This window comes from Canis aureus, chromosome 8 (genome assembly GCF_053574225.1).
Source record: "Canis aureus isolate CA01 chromosome 8, VMU_Caureus_v.1.0, whole genome shotgun sequence".
NCBI classification, from domain to species: Eukaryota; Metazoa; Chordata; class Mammalia; order Carnivora; family Canidae; genus Canis; species Canis aureus.
This window is the reverse complement of record NC_135618.1, coordinates 72,236,691-72,253,756: the sequence shown is the minus strand read 5'-3', so window position 1 is coordinate 72,253,756 and position 17,066 is coordinate 72,236,691. Positions and strand designations below refer to the sequence as shown.

At 39.3% G+C, this 17,066-nt stretch overlaps 1 protein-coding gene across 14 annotated transcripts in view; it reads right to left on the bottom strand.

Moving 5' to 3' along the window:
• Positions 1 to 17,066, bottom strand: part of GTF2I (general transcription factor IIi) — a 113,631-nt gene that overhangs the window by 76,170 nt on the left and 20,395 nt on the right. For all 14 annotated transcript variants that reach the window (XM_077908266.1, XM_077908268.1, XM_077908269.1 and 11 more), the window contains exons 2-6: positions 8,941 to 9,044; positions 7,010 to 7,148; positions 3,853 to 3,987; positions 2,538 to 2,721; positions 2,336 to 2,364 (exon numbers count right to left, since the gene is read on the bottom strand). In XM_077908266.1, the coding sequence (XP_077764392.1) occupies positions 2,336 to 2,364; positions 2,538 to 2,721; positions 3,853 to 3,987; positions 7,010 to 7,148; positions 8,941 to 9,039 (586 nt within the window). In that variant the 5' untranslated portion in view covers positions 9,040 to 9,044. The remainder of the gene's footprint in view (positions 1 to 2,335; positions 2,365 to 2,537; positions 2,722 to 3,852; positions 3,988 to 7,009; positions 7,149 to 8,940; positions 9,045 to 17,066) is intronic.

Sequence of the window (17,066 nt, the reverse complement as noted above, 5' to 3'; positions counted from 1 at the left end):
AGGACACTGTCAAAAGACAACTTGTAAAACTAGAGAAAATATACATATCAAAAATCTATAAAGAACTCTTACAACTCTAATAAAACTACAAATAATCCAATTAAAACACATGGAAAGGCCCTGTACAAACCTTATTTCAAAGAATATACATAAATGGTCACTGGCCACTAATCCCGTGAAAAGATACTCAACATTTTTAGTAATTAGGGAATATGCAAATCAAAGCCACAATGGCATACCACTTCACATCCATTAGGATGGTTAAAACCAGGGATCCCTGGGTGGCGCAGTGGTTTAGCGCCTGCCTTTGGCCCAGGGCGCGATCCTGGAGACCCAGGATCGAATCCCACGTCGGGCTCCCGGTGCATGGAGCCTGCTTCTCCCTCTGCCTGTGTCTCTGCCTCTCTCTCTCACTGTCTGCCTATCATAAATAAATAATAATAAAAAAAAATTTAAAAAAAAAGGATGGTTAAAACCAAAAAGACAATACCAAGTGTTAAGAGGAATGTGGAGAAAGTGGAACCCTCAGACAATGCCCATAGGAACATAAAATGGTACAGGCACCATGAAGGGAGCTTGGCAGTTTTTTAAAAGCTAAATGTGAAATTAGTCTATGACTCAGCAATTCTATTCCTGGGTATCTAAACCCAAGAGAAATTAAAGTATGTGTCCACACAAAAACTTGTTCAAGTATGCCCACGGTAGTATGATTCTTTAGTATGATTCGTAACAGCCCAGTGGAAACAACCTAAAGGCCTATCAAGGGGATCCCTGGGTGGCGCAGCGGTTTGGCGCCTGCCTTTGGCCCAGGACGCGATCCTGGAGACCCAGGATCGAGTCCCACGTCGGGCTCCTGGTGCATGGAGCCTGCTTCTCCCTCTGCCTGTGTCTCTGCCTCTCTCTCTTTCTCTCTCTGTGACTATCATAAATAAATAAAAATTTAAAAAAAAATAAAAAAAATACATAAAGGCCTATCAACCGGTAAATGGATAAATGAGTAGTATATTCGTATGTAGGAATATTCGCCATTTAGTAAGAGAAAGGAAATAACTATTAATACATCCAATGATCTGGATGAGCCTCAATTGAGTTATGCTGAGTGAAAAAAGTTAATCCAAAAGGATCCACACTGTGTATGTATTTTATATACCCTTCATGCAAATACGAAAATAACAGAGATGAGGATAAAAATATTCTGAAATTAGACTGTGACAATGATTGTAAAACTTTGTAAACTCTGTCAATTTACTAAAGCCCACTGAATTATATAATTAAAATAGGCGAATCTTATGGCATCCTAACTATACCTCAATAAAACATATAAAATATTAATCTTTTCATCATGGTAAGAAATAAAGGTTATTTAACAAAAAATAAAATACATTGCATGTGTATATATATTATTCTGTCCTTTCTTATACTGGTAGAGGCTATGAACGATAATGGTCATTTATTTTCAAAAGTCTCAAAAAAACCTGCCTCCAAAGGCCATCAGTCTCCTAAAAATCACTTTTCCCTTCAAATGCAATGGCTTAAGTGTCCCAAAAGAAAGTCCTATTGAAATTCTCATTTTTCAAGGGCCCATCTTAATGCCTTCTTCGATTTCAAAACCTTCTTGGGCTGTAAATGAATCCTTCCTGCAATGAACTTCCACAGAATTTTCTCTAACCATTTGTGCAGTGTGTACGTTATGATCTTGCTGTGGTGACTTTATGGGCTTTTTTTTATGTCTCACATTAAACTACCAGCACTCCGAAGCTTTAATGCTTGATGCACAGTTGTATATCTCCTCCTCATTCAATCTTGTGCCCAACAATTCTGTGCCTGTTCAATGAACGCTAGGTAATTAAGTCATCCTCTTAATTCTGGGAAATGAGGGCAGATCCAATGTATGATTGTATATGTTGCCAAGGTAAACCTTGACTACATCATAAACAGAGTAGCAGAGCCAGAAACAAAAAACAAGTCTCTAGTTTTTCAGCTCAGTGACTTTTCATGGTTTTGTTTTGTTTTTTAATTTTTATTTATTTATTTATGATAGTCACAGAAAGAGAGAGAGAGAGAGAGAGAGGCAGAGACACAGGCAGAGGGAGAAGCAGGCTCCATGCACCGGGAGCCCGATGTGGGATTCGATCCCGGGTCTCCAGGATCACACCCTGGGCCAAAGGCAGGCGCTAAACCGCTGCGCCGCCCAGGGATCCTCATTGGTTTATATAGAACACCCTAGTTCCAAAATGTATTACATCATAATCTCAAAGAAAATAAAAATCAGTAAAATATGTTCAGTTTGGCCCAATAGGTTTAGGAACAATCTGTAAACAAAGTAATCACTTACCTAGGTGCTTCTTTGGCTCTAGGAAAGGTCTGCATTAAAACAAAATAAAAAACTATACATGAATATACAAAATAAAATTATTGTCAAGCATAAATTTAAATAACTTCTACAGTAAACAAGAATTTTAAAAACATATTAAAATGAACTGCATATTCAATGTTATATAATAAACTATTGATAAGCAAGGGGTAAAGTACTTTACCTCTTAATGATAAATGAAATCCCTGCTTTGTTCTCTAAAATCCACTTCAGGGTGGCAAGATCATAGTTCTCGGGGTGTTTAAAGGCAACTCCTTCTGGAAGCCCCTGCACGACCACAGCAGACTGATCTCGTAGCATCTTCTCATATGGAACAGGTACCACAGTTGATTTGCCTAAAGCTTTCCCTGGGAGTGAGGGAGAGGGGTGAGGTAGAAAGAGGGTAAACATCATTAAATGTTGAGATTAAAAAACAAAACCATCATTAGTTGATCACGGCTTAACAAATAGCCTTCATGCTGTTTTGTAATATCCGATTTCAAAATGACTTCAAAATAGCAGAGGGCCCTATTCCCACGTTAGAAGTTCTAAGCCTGAAACAGATCCAAAAGGTCAAAATGAAAAGTACATAAAATATTTATATAAAACCTACACAAAAACAAAAGGAACAATGGCTGATTTTTTCCACTAGTGTCTTTCTTTACAATGGCCTCACTCTGGTTTAATACAACCTTTTCATATACAATTCAGGCTTAGAACATGGAAACCTGACAGGTCCTATTGTCATCATAAAACATCAGGCAATTTTTGGCCAATCTTCTCAGCGAAAACTTATTAGATAGAGAAAACTGATATTCACAACTGGGTGTGCTCTACCACCCTGTCGTTGTGTATCAGGCAGTGAGCCACAGATGCTAGAAACCCTATTCCCCAGAGATGAAATTTACTACAACCTCACAGTGTGTAACCAGTATCTTCTCCCTTCCACTGTTTCTCTGAAGAGCTTTGCTTACCACATGTTTAGACTAACAAAAGGTGGGTTTTTTTCAGGAACTGGTGAGATCAACACAGGGGGCAAAAATAAACCATTCTCTTTGGGTGATTATGTTGAGTTAATGTAGGTTGGGGGTAGGCAGTTGTAGTGGGAGGGAGCTATGCAAGTATTGGGCCAGGGGGTACACAGGAAATCTACTTTCCTCTTTACCTATAAACCTTGAACAGCTCATAAAAAGAAAAAGATTAAAAACAAAAACACCTATCCCATAGATCTAATAGGTATGTTTGTTTCCAGGTTCCTTCAACCCTGGCGATCAATGGGGTGACAGATGTCGCAGCCAGATCGCCCTCACATCCTGTTTCCAGGTTCCTTCAAACTAGAAATGGGAAGTACAGTCATTCCTGATGTTAACCCACTGATTTGAAGTTGATTCACTCCGTTTGTCAAAAGTGTGCAGTTTGACTATGAAACCAGTTACACAATCCACCCTTTACCAAACTCAATTTTATATCTTTTAGAAAATTCAGGTGTATAACCTTACCATAGCAAAAGCAGAAATAGTCCTCAACTGTTTTTCTGAGTGTCTCAATCTCTACAGCGTCTACACTCATCCGATTTGCCGGGGTTGTAGATTTCATCTTATGCATTTCTGCAGCCTTTTCTTCTTCTTCAACACCTATAAAATAATGATATAAAAGGCTCATGTTCATTATCTTAATATTTAGACTTTGGTAAGAATACTTTTTTCTATATTCTAGTATTTATGATTTGTTATAAAAAGACAAAGAGGAATGAGCACCCGGGGGGCTCAGTTGGTTAAGCACCTGTCATCAGCTCAAGTCATGATCTCAGGGTCATGGAATTAAATCTCATGATGATCCCAGGACACCGGGATAATGACCCAAGCCAAAGGCAGATGTCCGACCACTGAGCTACCCAGGTGACCTGCTACAAATATTTTTTTTAAAAAGGTATCTTTAGGGACGCCTGGGTGGCTCAGCATTTGGGTGCCTGCCTTTGCCTCAGGTTGTGATCCTGGATTCCGGATCACAGAATCGGCTCCCTGTGGGAAGCCTGCTTCTCCCTCTGCCTGTGTTACTTCCCCTCTCTCTCTGTCTCTCATGAATAAAAAAAATAAATCATTAAAAAATAAAAATAAAAAATAAAAAGGTATCTTTAGGGATGGCTAGGTGGCTCAGTGGTTGAGTGTCTGCCTTTGGCTCTGGGTGTGATTCCCGGGATCAAGTCCTGCATCAGGCTGCCCGCAGGAAGCCTGCTTCTCCCTCTGCTTGTGTCTGTCTTTGATGAATAAATAAATAAAATCTAAAAAATAAAATAAAAAGGTATCTTTAGAGTAATTCACCAGCTACAAACTTTTTCTTAATGCACTAAATGAATACTTTTATTGACAACTAAATCAACTCCAAATTTAAATATAAGATTATCTTTCTTTAATATTTTATTTATTTATTCATGAGAGACACAGGGAGAGAGGCAGAGACATAGGTAGAGGGAGAAGCAGGCTCCACACAGGGAGTCCGATGTGGGACTCGATCCCAGGACTGCGGGATTACACCCTGAGCCAAAGGCAAACACTCAACCCCGAGCCACCCAGGCATCCCTAAATATAAAATTATCACACCACCACAAAAAAAATTCCAGGTTCAAGAAGTTCAACAATTAGCCACTAGACATCTGTGGCTACTGACCACCTGAAATGTGTACTAATCCAAATTAAGACGTGTGGTAAAGGGCAGCCCAGGTGGCTGAGCAGTTTAGTGCTGCCTTTGGCCCAGGACATGACCTTGGAGACCCGAGATCGAGTCCTGCGTCAGGCTCCCTGCATGGAGCCTGCTTCTCCCTCTGCCTGTGTCTGCCTCTCTGTGTCTCTCATGAATAAATAAATAAAATCTTAAAAAAAAAAAAAAAAAAAAAAGATGTGTGGTAAAATTGCCAATACATACTGGATTTTAAAAACAGTAAAAAGAGTATGCAAAATATCCCATTAATCACTTCTATGTTGATGCTGAATGATAATGTTTTAAATAGATCAGGTTAAACTATAACTACTAAAATAAATTTCACTTGTTTCTCCTTCTTATTGTCATAACTCAAATATTTTAAATTATGAGTGATTCATATCATCTCATTGCTCCTGGACAGTGCTTCAAACCTTGGGAAAGAGAATTTTCCCCAAGAAATTATAAAACTGACTCATAAACCTACTGATTAGGTGTCAGAAGACTACTATTGACCTTTGTGTACAAAATACCTTATATAAACAAATATTACATACTTAAGAATTACTTCCAAAGATTATTTTCTAAGGCATTGAATTATTGGTAACAAAAAAGAAAGGATGAATACTAATGGGCAGGGACTACAGTTTGCAACTATGGACAATTCCCCAAATGCTTAGTTCTAACCACTGGAGAACCACATAAGCAAGGCAGTATAGGGAATGGGAATATAAACACAGCTGCCAGTGGGATTATAGTATTCATGGGACAGATGGCAGCTGATATACACATAATCAAAACAACATTACTATAAACTTAAATACACAAACATGATCAAAGCCTTAAAAATTCTCAAAACAATCAGAAATAATGAAAAAAATTTAACTAGATTATACTACCATAAAGCTTAAAAGATTATAGTGGGGGTGGAAGCAGACATATACAGTGTGAAAATATGCATTTTAACAGGACTAAAAATTAATGTTAATAAGAAAACTATTTTATTCACCCATGATCTCAATTCATCATGAATTGGATCTAACTTGCTAATGGAAATTTAAGTTTGGCACCTAAAGACACACTCACGTACACAATATGCCTATAGACATCCCCACCATTTTGTTCTTTCCATGTTTAAAAAGAGGCTAGATCACTGAGACAACATGACACTGGCAGGCAGTGTAAGGTTAAACATGGATACAAAATCAGTCTGTGTAAGATCATAGGTAGTAACAGCCTACAGCAAATTTATTTACTGTTTTTGTTGTATATCAAGTTAAATTTTCACCAACTGGATGAACTCCTAATTGAAGAACCACAAAACACACTGAGAATCCTTACAAGTTGATTCTACTGAGGGAATCAAAGAGGCCAGTTTAATTTTATATCATGCTTACGCGAATTTCATGCACAAAGACTTGCTTTGAACACACCAAGTACCTATCAAGAAAATAACTGTTTACTTAAACAAGAACCTTTAATCAATTCAAGATTTCTCTACCTTGTCTCTCATATGTGCCACCAATCCAAAGTAACACCAAGCAAGGAACACAGAATAAACATTTACCATTTTTCTTAAACTCTTCAGTATTTACCCTTATATATTATCATGTTGGGAACACTGAGCATTTTGAAATGTCTCTCTAGACATTTTAGAAAGTCTTTTTAGTATAAATATCATTCTGCTTTAGATAGTAAGATATTGGGGACGCCTGGGTGGCTCAGTGGTTGAGTGCCTCCCTTCGGCCCAGGGCGTGATCCTGGAGTCCCGGGATCGAGTCCCACATCGGGCTCCCTGCGTGGAGCCTGCTTCTCCCTCTGCCTGTGTCTCTGCCTCTCATGAATAAATAAATAAAATCTTTAAAAAAAAAAAAAAAAGAAAGAAATAAGACATTTGTTATCCACAAATATTTAGGCACAATATTTATGAAATACAAATGATAAAAATATAATACTTACAGTATTTTACAAAATCTTTCTGAAAATCCTTTCTGGTGTTGACAAAAGCACGTCCTCTCTCAGTTCCAACAACAAACACATCTGTCTCATACACTGCAATGCAGGCCACTTCTGCCTTGGACTTGGCCAGTTCTTTACACTAAAATACAAATAACAAACCTTATGTTATATACAGATGTCTGAAAGTACTATTTCTGCTGGATGGATAAAAAAAATCTTATCACTTCAATTGTCTTATTACAGTAACTGGAATTAGATGAAGTTCCTAGTTTCTGGCCTTAGATCATCATATAAAAAGAGGGTCACCGTTTTTTATAGGTATCTCTCTTTCTAGATAGTTTCTAACCCCAATTTTAAACAGGAAAAGAGAATTTGTAAGAAAAAAAGGCAGAAATCCCTTGTAACCTGTGATAGGTCAAATTCCCATGAAGCAGACTCAGATTTCTATTCAGGCTTTGTGGAGAGTACTCTCTCAATAGCAACACCCAGGAGATGTGACGGATGCAGGTTTCGGCAGAGGGGGAGTTGATCACTGGTGCAACTGCATCTGGAGAGCTCTGGAGCTGGGATGGCCCTCCCATAGAAAGGGGAGACCTTGGGCAAGGGAGCCTCAAATACTCGCAGCAGCTGGGAGGATTATTGCCATCAGTCAAAAGGGAAGTTTGAAGCCACATCACAACATCCACTATGTTGGGACGCCTGGGTGGCTCAGCAGTTGAGCATCTGTCTTCAGCTCAGGGCGTGATCCCAGGATCCAGAATCGAGTCCCACATCGGGCTCCCTGCATGCAGCCTGCTTCTCCCTCTGCCTGTGTCTCTGCCTCTCTTTCTGTGTCTCTCAGGAATAAATAAAATCTTTTAAAAAATAATAATAAAATCTTTAAAAATAGTAATAATCCAGTGAATGGTTGTATTAAAGAGTACTGTACCTTAGATATTTCTCTGTAAATTAACATACTATTTGCCTACTTTTCTACTATGTTAATAGTGTTTTTTCCTATTGATTCATAAAAATATCTCACTTATTTTAGGCATTAGAAAAGATGTTTCTGGAATTAAATAGGATTATATATTTTTCTTCTGGTTTTTAAATTTGTCCTAATATATTATTTTCTTTTACTCATCTAGAATTTTAACTTGACATACTATAAAGACTTGAGTTTGGGGATTTTCTTTTGCTTTTTTTTTTTTTTTTTTTTGGCCAAATACACTATGTTCTCTGTCATTTGTTGCAAACTACAGCTTTCCTCTATTTGGTTTTTATTTACACAATAACCATCATAAATAGAAATTATTTGCATGATATTGATCTAAAACATTATTTTGAATAAATAATTTTATGCCAACTGAGATGATCACAAATCTTTTGAAATATAATAAAGCCACAGCATAGAACTTCTGACCTAGAGGTAAGCCAACAATTGTTCCCAGCATGAGGAATAATGCTGCCCTATCATTTTGTTAGCATTTTATTTACATGAGATATACAGTAGCTGCTCACCTGAAAGGAAATCTGTGAGGGTGCGTGCCTATTTTATCCACACTTAGGTGGACATCCGTCTCACCAAAGGCAGTATTTATGAAACAACAAAGCAAGATTCATGTATTGCCCAAGATTATATGAAAGAAATCTACTGTTAAAGATAAATTCAAAGCTACTGTTTGCAAAACAAGAAACTGCTTAAGACACTGGTAGGTAAACAACTGAAATTAAATGTAAAAAGTTAAACAGGTTAAGTTAAGAACATTCTGAAACATGGTAATAAAATCATTTGAAAGGCTTATATTAACTATTATTCAAGCAAAAGTACTCTTCTTCTAAAACCAAAAAACATGCAAGTTTACAAAAAAAAAAAAAAAAAAATCAATCTCACCTATGAGCTCAAGCCTATTCAACTACAGACATTTTCTAGAACTATAAAGCCATCTCACCATGGACTCCAGAGCAGACATGAGGAATGTCACCACCATCCTGCTCTCTGAGGACTCCTCGTCTTCAACGGGCAGGGTAGACATTGCTACTTGGGCCATGATCCCTAGGAAAGAAATAGAAAGTGAGTGGCAGAAATCCACAATGTCCTTCCAAACAGACATTCAGAGCTATGAGAGTCCTCCACAGACTGCCTAATTTAGTTTTCTTGCCTAAGAGAAAAGCAGCTCAGGAACTGACCAATTTGTCCAAAACTCCCATCCTCTAAGATAGAAAAAAAATCAGTCCTCTAACTTTCCAGCTAATTTCTACAAAATTAGGCCAGTATAGTCTCCAAAATAAACTCAGATGTCATCAACAACCAGTTAAAATTTCTCCTAATAGAGGGGTGCCTGCGTGGCTCAGTCAGTTAACCGTCTACCTTCAGCTCAGGTCATGATCCCCGGGTGCTGAGACTGAGTCCCTAGTTGGACTCCCTGCTCGGCAGGGAGTCTGCTTCTCCCTCTCCTTCGGCTCATGTTCTCTGTCTCTCAAATAAATTCAAAACAAACAAAAATTGCCCCAAGTGAGAGTCAGAGGTAAGGCATTCCACCATCCAGTGACAGTTTATCACAGTTCAACATAGGACATAGATGCAACGCTCCCCCTCCCTCCCAGGCACATGTGCAGTGGGTTAAGGCAGAAGGACGCTGGACGAAGAGAATTTCTTTGTTCTTACTAAGAAGAAAATAGGGGGCAGGACAAATAACATCTAAGATTACTTTATAATACAGCACTATTACTCTCTGTAGAAAACATTTTCTGATACTTGGCTATCAGCAAGGAACTTGAGCTGAATCTCCAACACTATAAAAATGCAACACATACAGACGCCTGGGTGGCTCAGCGGTAGAGCATCTGCCTTTGGCTCAGGACATGATCCTGGGATCTGCGATAGAGTCCCACCTCGGGCTACCTGCATGGAGCCTGCTACTCCCTCTGCCTGTGTCCGTGTCTCTCTCTCTCTCTCTCTCTCTCTCTCTATCTCTCATAAATAAATAAATAAAATCTTTAATTAAAAAAAAAAAGAGAAAGCCCTCGACATAAGAGTTTGTAAAAAAATTTTTAAATAAATAAATAAAATAAAATAAAATAAAAATAAAACGCAACACATAAACACTAAATAGGAGAAATTGGAACCTTTGTATACGGCTGTCAGGAATAGAAGATGGTGCATGCATGGTGGAAAACAATTTGCCGGTTCCTTAAAAATTCAACAGAATTACCGTGACACAGCAATTCCACTTCTGGGTATATACCCAAAAGAAATGAAAGCAGGCACTCAGATACATCTATACCCATGTTCACAGAAGCGTTACTCACAATAGCCAAGAGGTAGAAACAACCCAGATGTCCACTGTCAGCTCAATGGAAGCACAAAATGGGATACATACATACAATTGAATATAATTCAGCCTTAAAGAGAAAAGTTCTGAGACATGCTACAACATAAATGAACCTTGAAAAGATTATCCTAAATGAAATAAGCTAGACAAATATTATGATTCTACTCATATGAGATATCTATATAATAGTCAAACTCACAGAGACAGAGTATAGAATGATGGTCACCAGGGACTGGGAGGAGCGTGTAGTGGGGATTTATTGTTAATATGCACAGAATTTTAGTTTGGGATGATGAAAAGTTCTGGAACTAAATGGTGGTAATGGTTGCAAAACAATATGAACGTGCTTAATGCCAAGGATGGTTAAGATGGTAAATTTTGTTATGTCTATCTTATAAAAATTTAAAATTGAAGGGGTGTCTGGCTGGCTCAGTCAGTAAAGCATGCAACCCCTGATCTCAGGATAGTGAGGTCAAGCCCCACACTGGGCACAGAGCTTTAAAAAAAAAAAAAAAATTGAAAATTGAAAAGCAAAAACATGTCACATAAAGACACTCAAAAGCATATTTTAAAAATCAAAAGCCAAAATCAAAAGCATATTTTTAAAATACTAATACTGGGGCACCTGGGTGGCTCAGTGGGTTAAACGTCTGACTCTTGATTTTTGGCTCAGTTCATGATGTCAGGGTAGTGAGATCAAACCCCTAGGATGGCTCTGTGCTGGGTGTGGAGCCTGCTTAAGATTCTCTCTCTCTCCCTCTGTCCCTCCCCCAATATCCACCCCAGTGCCTGGGCTCTCTCAAAAAAACAAAAACACTAACACTAAAAAACCTTTTTCTAGGAGCACCTGGCTGGCTCAGTCAGTAGAATGTGTGACTCTTGATCTTGGAGTCCTAAATTCAAGCCCCACATTGGGCATAGAGCTTACTTTAAAAAAAAAAAAAAAAAAAAAAAAAATTGGGGGCAGCCCGGGTGGCTCAGCAGTTTAGTGCTGTCTTCAGCCCAGGGTGTGGTCCTGGGGACCCGGGATCGAGTCCCGCATCAGGCTCCCTGCATAGATGGAATGTAGCCTGCTTCTCCCTCTGCCTGTGTCTGTGCCTTTCTCTCTGTCTCTCTGTGTCTCTCATGAATAAATAAATAAAATCTTAAAAAAAAAAAAAATGTGCTCTTGCTCCACCATCTCTTACCAGGTAAGTTACCTGCTAGGCTAGATTTGGGCATCAGCAAGTAAAGTGTACATACTTAGGAAATAACACTTTACAACAGAAAACAATAACAAAAACAACTGACACTTATCCCTGAATCTGTGAACACATAGAAGCAATTTTGTTTTTCAAAACAAGATCTCTATCCTGAATAGAGATAGAATCAGGAAAAGCAGTATTAAGCAAGAGAATGCTTAAGACACAGAAATTACTTTCCCTAATAGCCTGAGTCCCATTCTTTTCTCCTGAATACGTAAGTTTAAGTAAATTTATACTGAAATGTGGCTCAAAATGGACAACAAAGGGATATTATCTTGCCATAATCAGAATATACTGTCATTATTTCTGAAAGTTCATAGTATTTCTTAGCTAATCTCGCTTTTCCAGGTGCCTGGGTGGCTCAGTCGCTGAAGTGTCTGCCTTTGGCTCAGGTCATGGGAACTGGGACCTAGCCCTGCTTTAGGATCCCTGCTCAGCTGGTAGTCTGCTTCTCCCTCTCCCTCTGCCTCTGCTTCTGCCTCTGCCTCTGCTCCTCCTTCTGGCTGTGCTCTCTTTCAAATAAATAAATAAAATCTTTTTAAAAAATAAGTAAATAAAAAAACTAATCTCACTTTTCCTTCAATTCTCCAGAAAGAGATAAGGGAGACATGAAAAGGGAGACATGTTCTCATTTTACAAATTTAATGATGTGTCAAAGGTTACAGCCACATTCCGTGCCAGAACACAACACTGGGACAATTTTCTGCCCACTATAATCTCTACTTCTCACCTTCAACTGCCAGAAATCTGCCATGAGGTCATTCACACTCAATCAGTGTTAAGAAATGGGAGAAAGACACCACACTGACAGCCCTATAGGGATGCCACAGGCGACAACAGGCCCTATTTCATTATCAGAACTTCTCTGGAAGCATCCTAGCATAGCACTCATCAATGGAAAGAATCTTGGAGGTGACCAATCCAATAGGGTTTGATGGGGAAGGACGAGTTTTGTTTGGGGCTTTCTGGCTAAAGAAAAGTATTCATTGCATCACAACAGAAATTCTCTGGACTATTCTTTGCCCATCCAGATAGGTCAGGTCATTTCTCTAGATCATCTTGAGTCAAGACTATTCAAGGACCACTCTCCCTGCACTCCTCACCTGGTGACTGCTACCCTTCTCCTTCCCAGGAAAGAACTGCCATCACACAGTGGCAGTGACAACGGACACCAGGGACACACACCAGCCCAGGCTGCTGACACAAGCTTATGGCACATGAGTCATGACAGGCACTGGCAGACGAGGCTGGAGGCCGCCAGACCACTAAGCAGCTCTGGGACCTCCTGTGAGTAAAGACACTAAATCAACCACTTCCTTAGAAATCTCATTTCACCTCTGACCTTTTTTTTTTTTTAATTTTATTTATTTATTCATGAGAGACAGAGAGAGAGAGAAAGGCAGAGACACAGGCAGAGGGAGAAGCAGGCTCCATGCAGGGGGCCCGATGTGGGACTAGATCCTGGGTCTCCAGGATCAGGCTGAAGGCGGCGCTAAACCGCTGAGCCACCCAGGCTGCCCTTACCTCTGACCTTTTATGAGCCCCCTCATTTTAAACAGGAATTAGACCAAAAAAAAAAAGAATTAAAGATCTATTCACTATACCCATCATGCTTTATTTATTGATCTATTTCAGAGTCACAACAACCCTATGAGGGAGAAAGAATAAGAGTACAAAAGCACAAAAGAAGTATATTCACAGAGCTTAGAAAAAAGAACTTCTGGATTATTTTAAACCGTGTGTGTGTGTGTGTGTCTGTGTGTGTGTGTGTCACTAGAAATGAACAACAAAAAAATTACCACTGAAAGCAACTAAAATGGGAGTTAGCTCTGTACTCATATTCTTTGGAACAAAAAGGAGAATGAACAAAATGATCATATACTCCATAAGTAAATACAAAAGAAAATAGTGGATCCTTTTGAATCTTTTATATACGGAAAAGGAGAAAAAATTGACCTGAGACAATTTGCTGAGTGAACCCATGTTAGACAAGAGAACGACTTCTGATTTCGGGATTTGTAACAGAAAGTCCTTGCTTCCCACTGTGTATCTCTGATGCTGTCTTGGGAAAGGAGACCTTACAAAGAGCTCAGGTCATCTCTTTATAAGGCAGTCATCCAAGTCAGTCAGAACAACCTGGTGGAAATCCCATTAGAGATGTACTATCCAATATGGCAGTGAATAGCCCCATGTAACTATTTTATTTTTTTTTTTTAAGATTTTATTTATTTATTCATGAGAGACACAGAGAGAAAGAGAGGCAGAGACACAGGCAGAGGAAGAAGCAGACTCCATGCAGGGAACCCGACGTGGGACTCGGTCCCGGGTCTCCAGGATCACACCCAAAGCTGACAGCAGCGCTAAACCGCTAAGCCACCAGGGCTGCCCTAACTATTTTATTTAAATTTAAACTTTTAGCATTACTTGTCACCTTCCAAGTGTTCCATATCCACATGTAGCTGGTGGTTACTATATTTAAGATCAAAGAACATTTTCTTCATCACAAAAACTATACGGCTATAGAGGTTACACTATGTTGAAGAAGTTCATTTAAACTTATTCATGAAAAAAAAATTAAAAAAAAAAAACTTATTCATGAGAAGTAATTTTCATGACTCCTTGAGCCAGTGTGGTGGGGGTAGCTGTAACAAGAATTAACCAAGGAAAAAGATCATTCATGGGAACATAAACCAGGATACAAAGGTCCACTATAATGCCATCTGGGCATTCTTCACTGCCAACCTACCAAGGATTGATTTTTTTTTTTTAAGATTTTATTTATTTATTCATGAGAGACACAGAGAAAGGGGCAGAGACACAGGCAGAAGGAGAAGCAGGCTCCCTGCAAGGAGCCCGATGCGGGACTTGATCCAGGGACTCCAGGATCATGCCCTGAGTCAATGACAGATGCTCAACGGCTGAGCCACCCAGGCATCCCCCAAGGATTGATTATTGATGTTAAGAGTATCCCACAGGAAAAAAAAAAAAAAAAGTATCCCCACAGAACAGAGTAGCAAAGTAGGTTTCCTGAGTAGAACACTCAAGTACAGTTTTATGATATGCTACAGTTAAAATGTATGAGACATCCAAGACACAGATTCTCAAGATAAATTAGTAAAATTCCAAAGAGGATAACCCACTATCAGTGCAGTGAACTTGCCTCAATGATCAACAAGCACTGTGTACTTGTAGCCACATTCCATATTTTAACAGGACAAATTATTATTTATACAGCTACATAATAGCCCATCAAAATGGAGTCATACAATTTCTCTGAACATTTTCATAAATATACCTTTTGCCATTATTTCCATATTTTAAAATTCTTAATACTGAAATAGATTAGTATAAACACTCGTATTTTATTTTTTTTAAAGATTTTATTTATTTATTCATAGAGATGCAGAGAGAGAGAGGCAGAGACACAGGCAGAGGGAGAAGCAGGCTCCATGCAGGGGGCCCGCCGTGGGACTCGATCCTGGGTCTCCAGGATCACGCCCTGGGCTGCAGGCGGCACTAAACCGCTGAGCCACCGGGGCTGCCAACACTTGTATTCTAAAAGGTTTATTTATTTGAAAGAGAGAGAGAGAGGGATGCCTGGGTGGCTTAGCGGCTGAGCATCTGCCTTCAACTCAGGGCATGATCCCAGGATCTGGGATTGAGTCCCACATCGGGCTCCCTGCGAGGAACTTGCTTCTCTTCTCCTTCTGCTTATGTCTCTGCCTCTCCTTCTTTGTGTCTCTCTGAATAAATAAGTAAATTTTAAAAAATAGAGAGAGAGGGCAGCCTGGGTGGCTCAGCGATTTAGCGCCGCCTTCAGCCCAGGGCGTGATTCTGGGTCTCCAGGATCCTTGAGTCCCATGTAGGGCTCCCTGCAAGGGGCCTCCTTCTCCCTCTGCCTGTGTCTCTGCCTCTCTCTCTCTCTCTCTCTGTGTCTCTCATGAATAAATAAAATCTTAAAAAGAGAGAGAGCACAAGTGGGGGGAAGGAAACAGGCAGAGGGAGGGAAAGGGTGTCTCAACCAGCACCCCCCTAAGCACAAAGCCTGATGTGGGGCTCCATCCCCTGACTCTGAGATCATGACCTAGGCCAAGATCAAGAGTCTGACACCCAACTGACTGAGCCACCCAGGCTCTCCAATAAGTAGCATGAATATCTTTATAGCTCTTGATACCTAATGCCAAAATTTTTATTGTTCCCATAATTGCTTAAAATATACTAAATTTGGGATGCCTGGGTGGCTCAGCAGTTGAGCATCTGTCTTTATCTCAGGGCATGATCCCAGAGTCCCAGAAGGAGTCCCACATCAGGCTCCCTGCGAGGAGACTGCTTCTCCCTCTACCTCTGTCTCTGCCTCTCTCTATATATATCTCTCATGAATAAATAGTCTTAAAAAAAAAAAAAAAACATACACACACACACACACACACACACACACTAAATTTGAGGTGCCTGGCTAGCTCCATCAGTACAGCAGCATATGACTCCTGATCTCAGGGTCATGAGTTTAAGCTTCATGTTGAGTGTAGAGATTACTTTTTAAAAGTTCATTTTTGGGGTAGCCCTGGTGGCACAGCAGTTTAGCGCCACCTGCAGCCCAGGGCGTGATCCTGGAGACCTGGGATGAGTCCCAGGTCAGACTCTCTGCACGGGGCCTGCTTCTCCCTCTGCCTGTGTCTCTGCCTCTCTCTCTTTGTGTCTCTATGAATAAACAAATTTAAAAAAAAATAAAAATAAAAGTTCATTTTTTAAAAATAGTAATAAAATAAAACATACTAAATTCATCGGCCTCAAAAACCATTTTGAAGAGCTAGGACCTAATCTCTATGAATATCTCATTACTACCAAAGTAAATCAATTTCCTTGCTCACTAAAGAAACACTTTTCATAGTTTTGTTATTTGTATTTCTTCTTAGGTGACTCAGATCCTATGCCCATTACTAAGTCGATGTCTGATGGCTTCATATTTAGATAAGTTGTCAATAAATTTCTTTTTTTAAAAAAAAACTAGGCTCCATGCCCAACATGGAGCTTGAAGTCACAACCCCAAGATTGAGAATCACATGCTCTACCAAGTGAGCCAGCCAAGTGCCCCAAAATTATCAATAAGTTTCCATTCCAATTCATTCTTTCAATTTTGATTATGAGTCACTCCTTGATTATTCACAGCTTTTGTATATGTCTTAATTCTGTATTTTCAAATGCAGTATTTTTTTTTTTGCTTTACCCAAGTTTTCATTTTTTTTTAGTCACATACTTAAGACAAGTCTTTGTTTATTCTTTTTTGCATCTCAATACTTTCCTTCTGCCTGAAGTTAATCCTTTAAAATTTCCTTCCCATGGCAAACTGTTTTTGTTTGCTCAAAGTCCTTATTCTTGTAAGGTATTTTCACTGGAATAGAAATCTAGGTCGACAGCTTCTTTCAGCACAGTGAGGTTACTTCATTATAAACTGGCTTCCACTGCTGCTATTCAAAAGTCATCTGGAGTCTCCTTTGA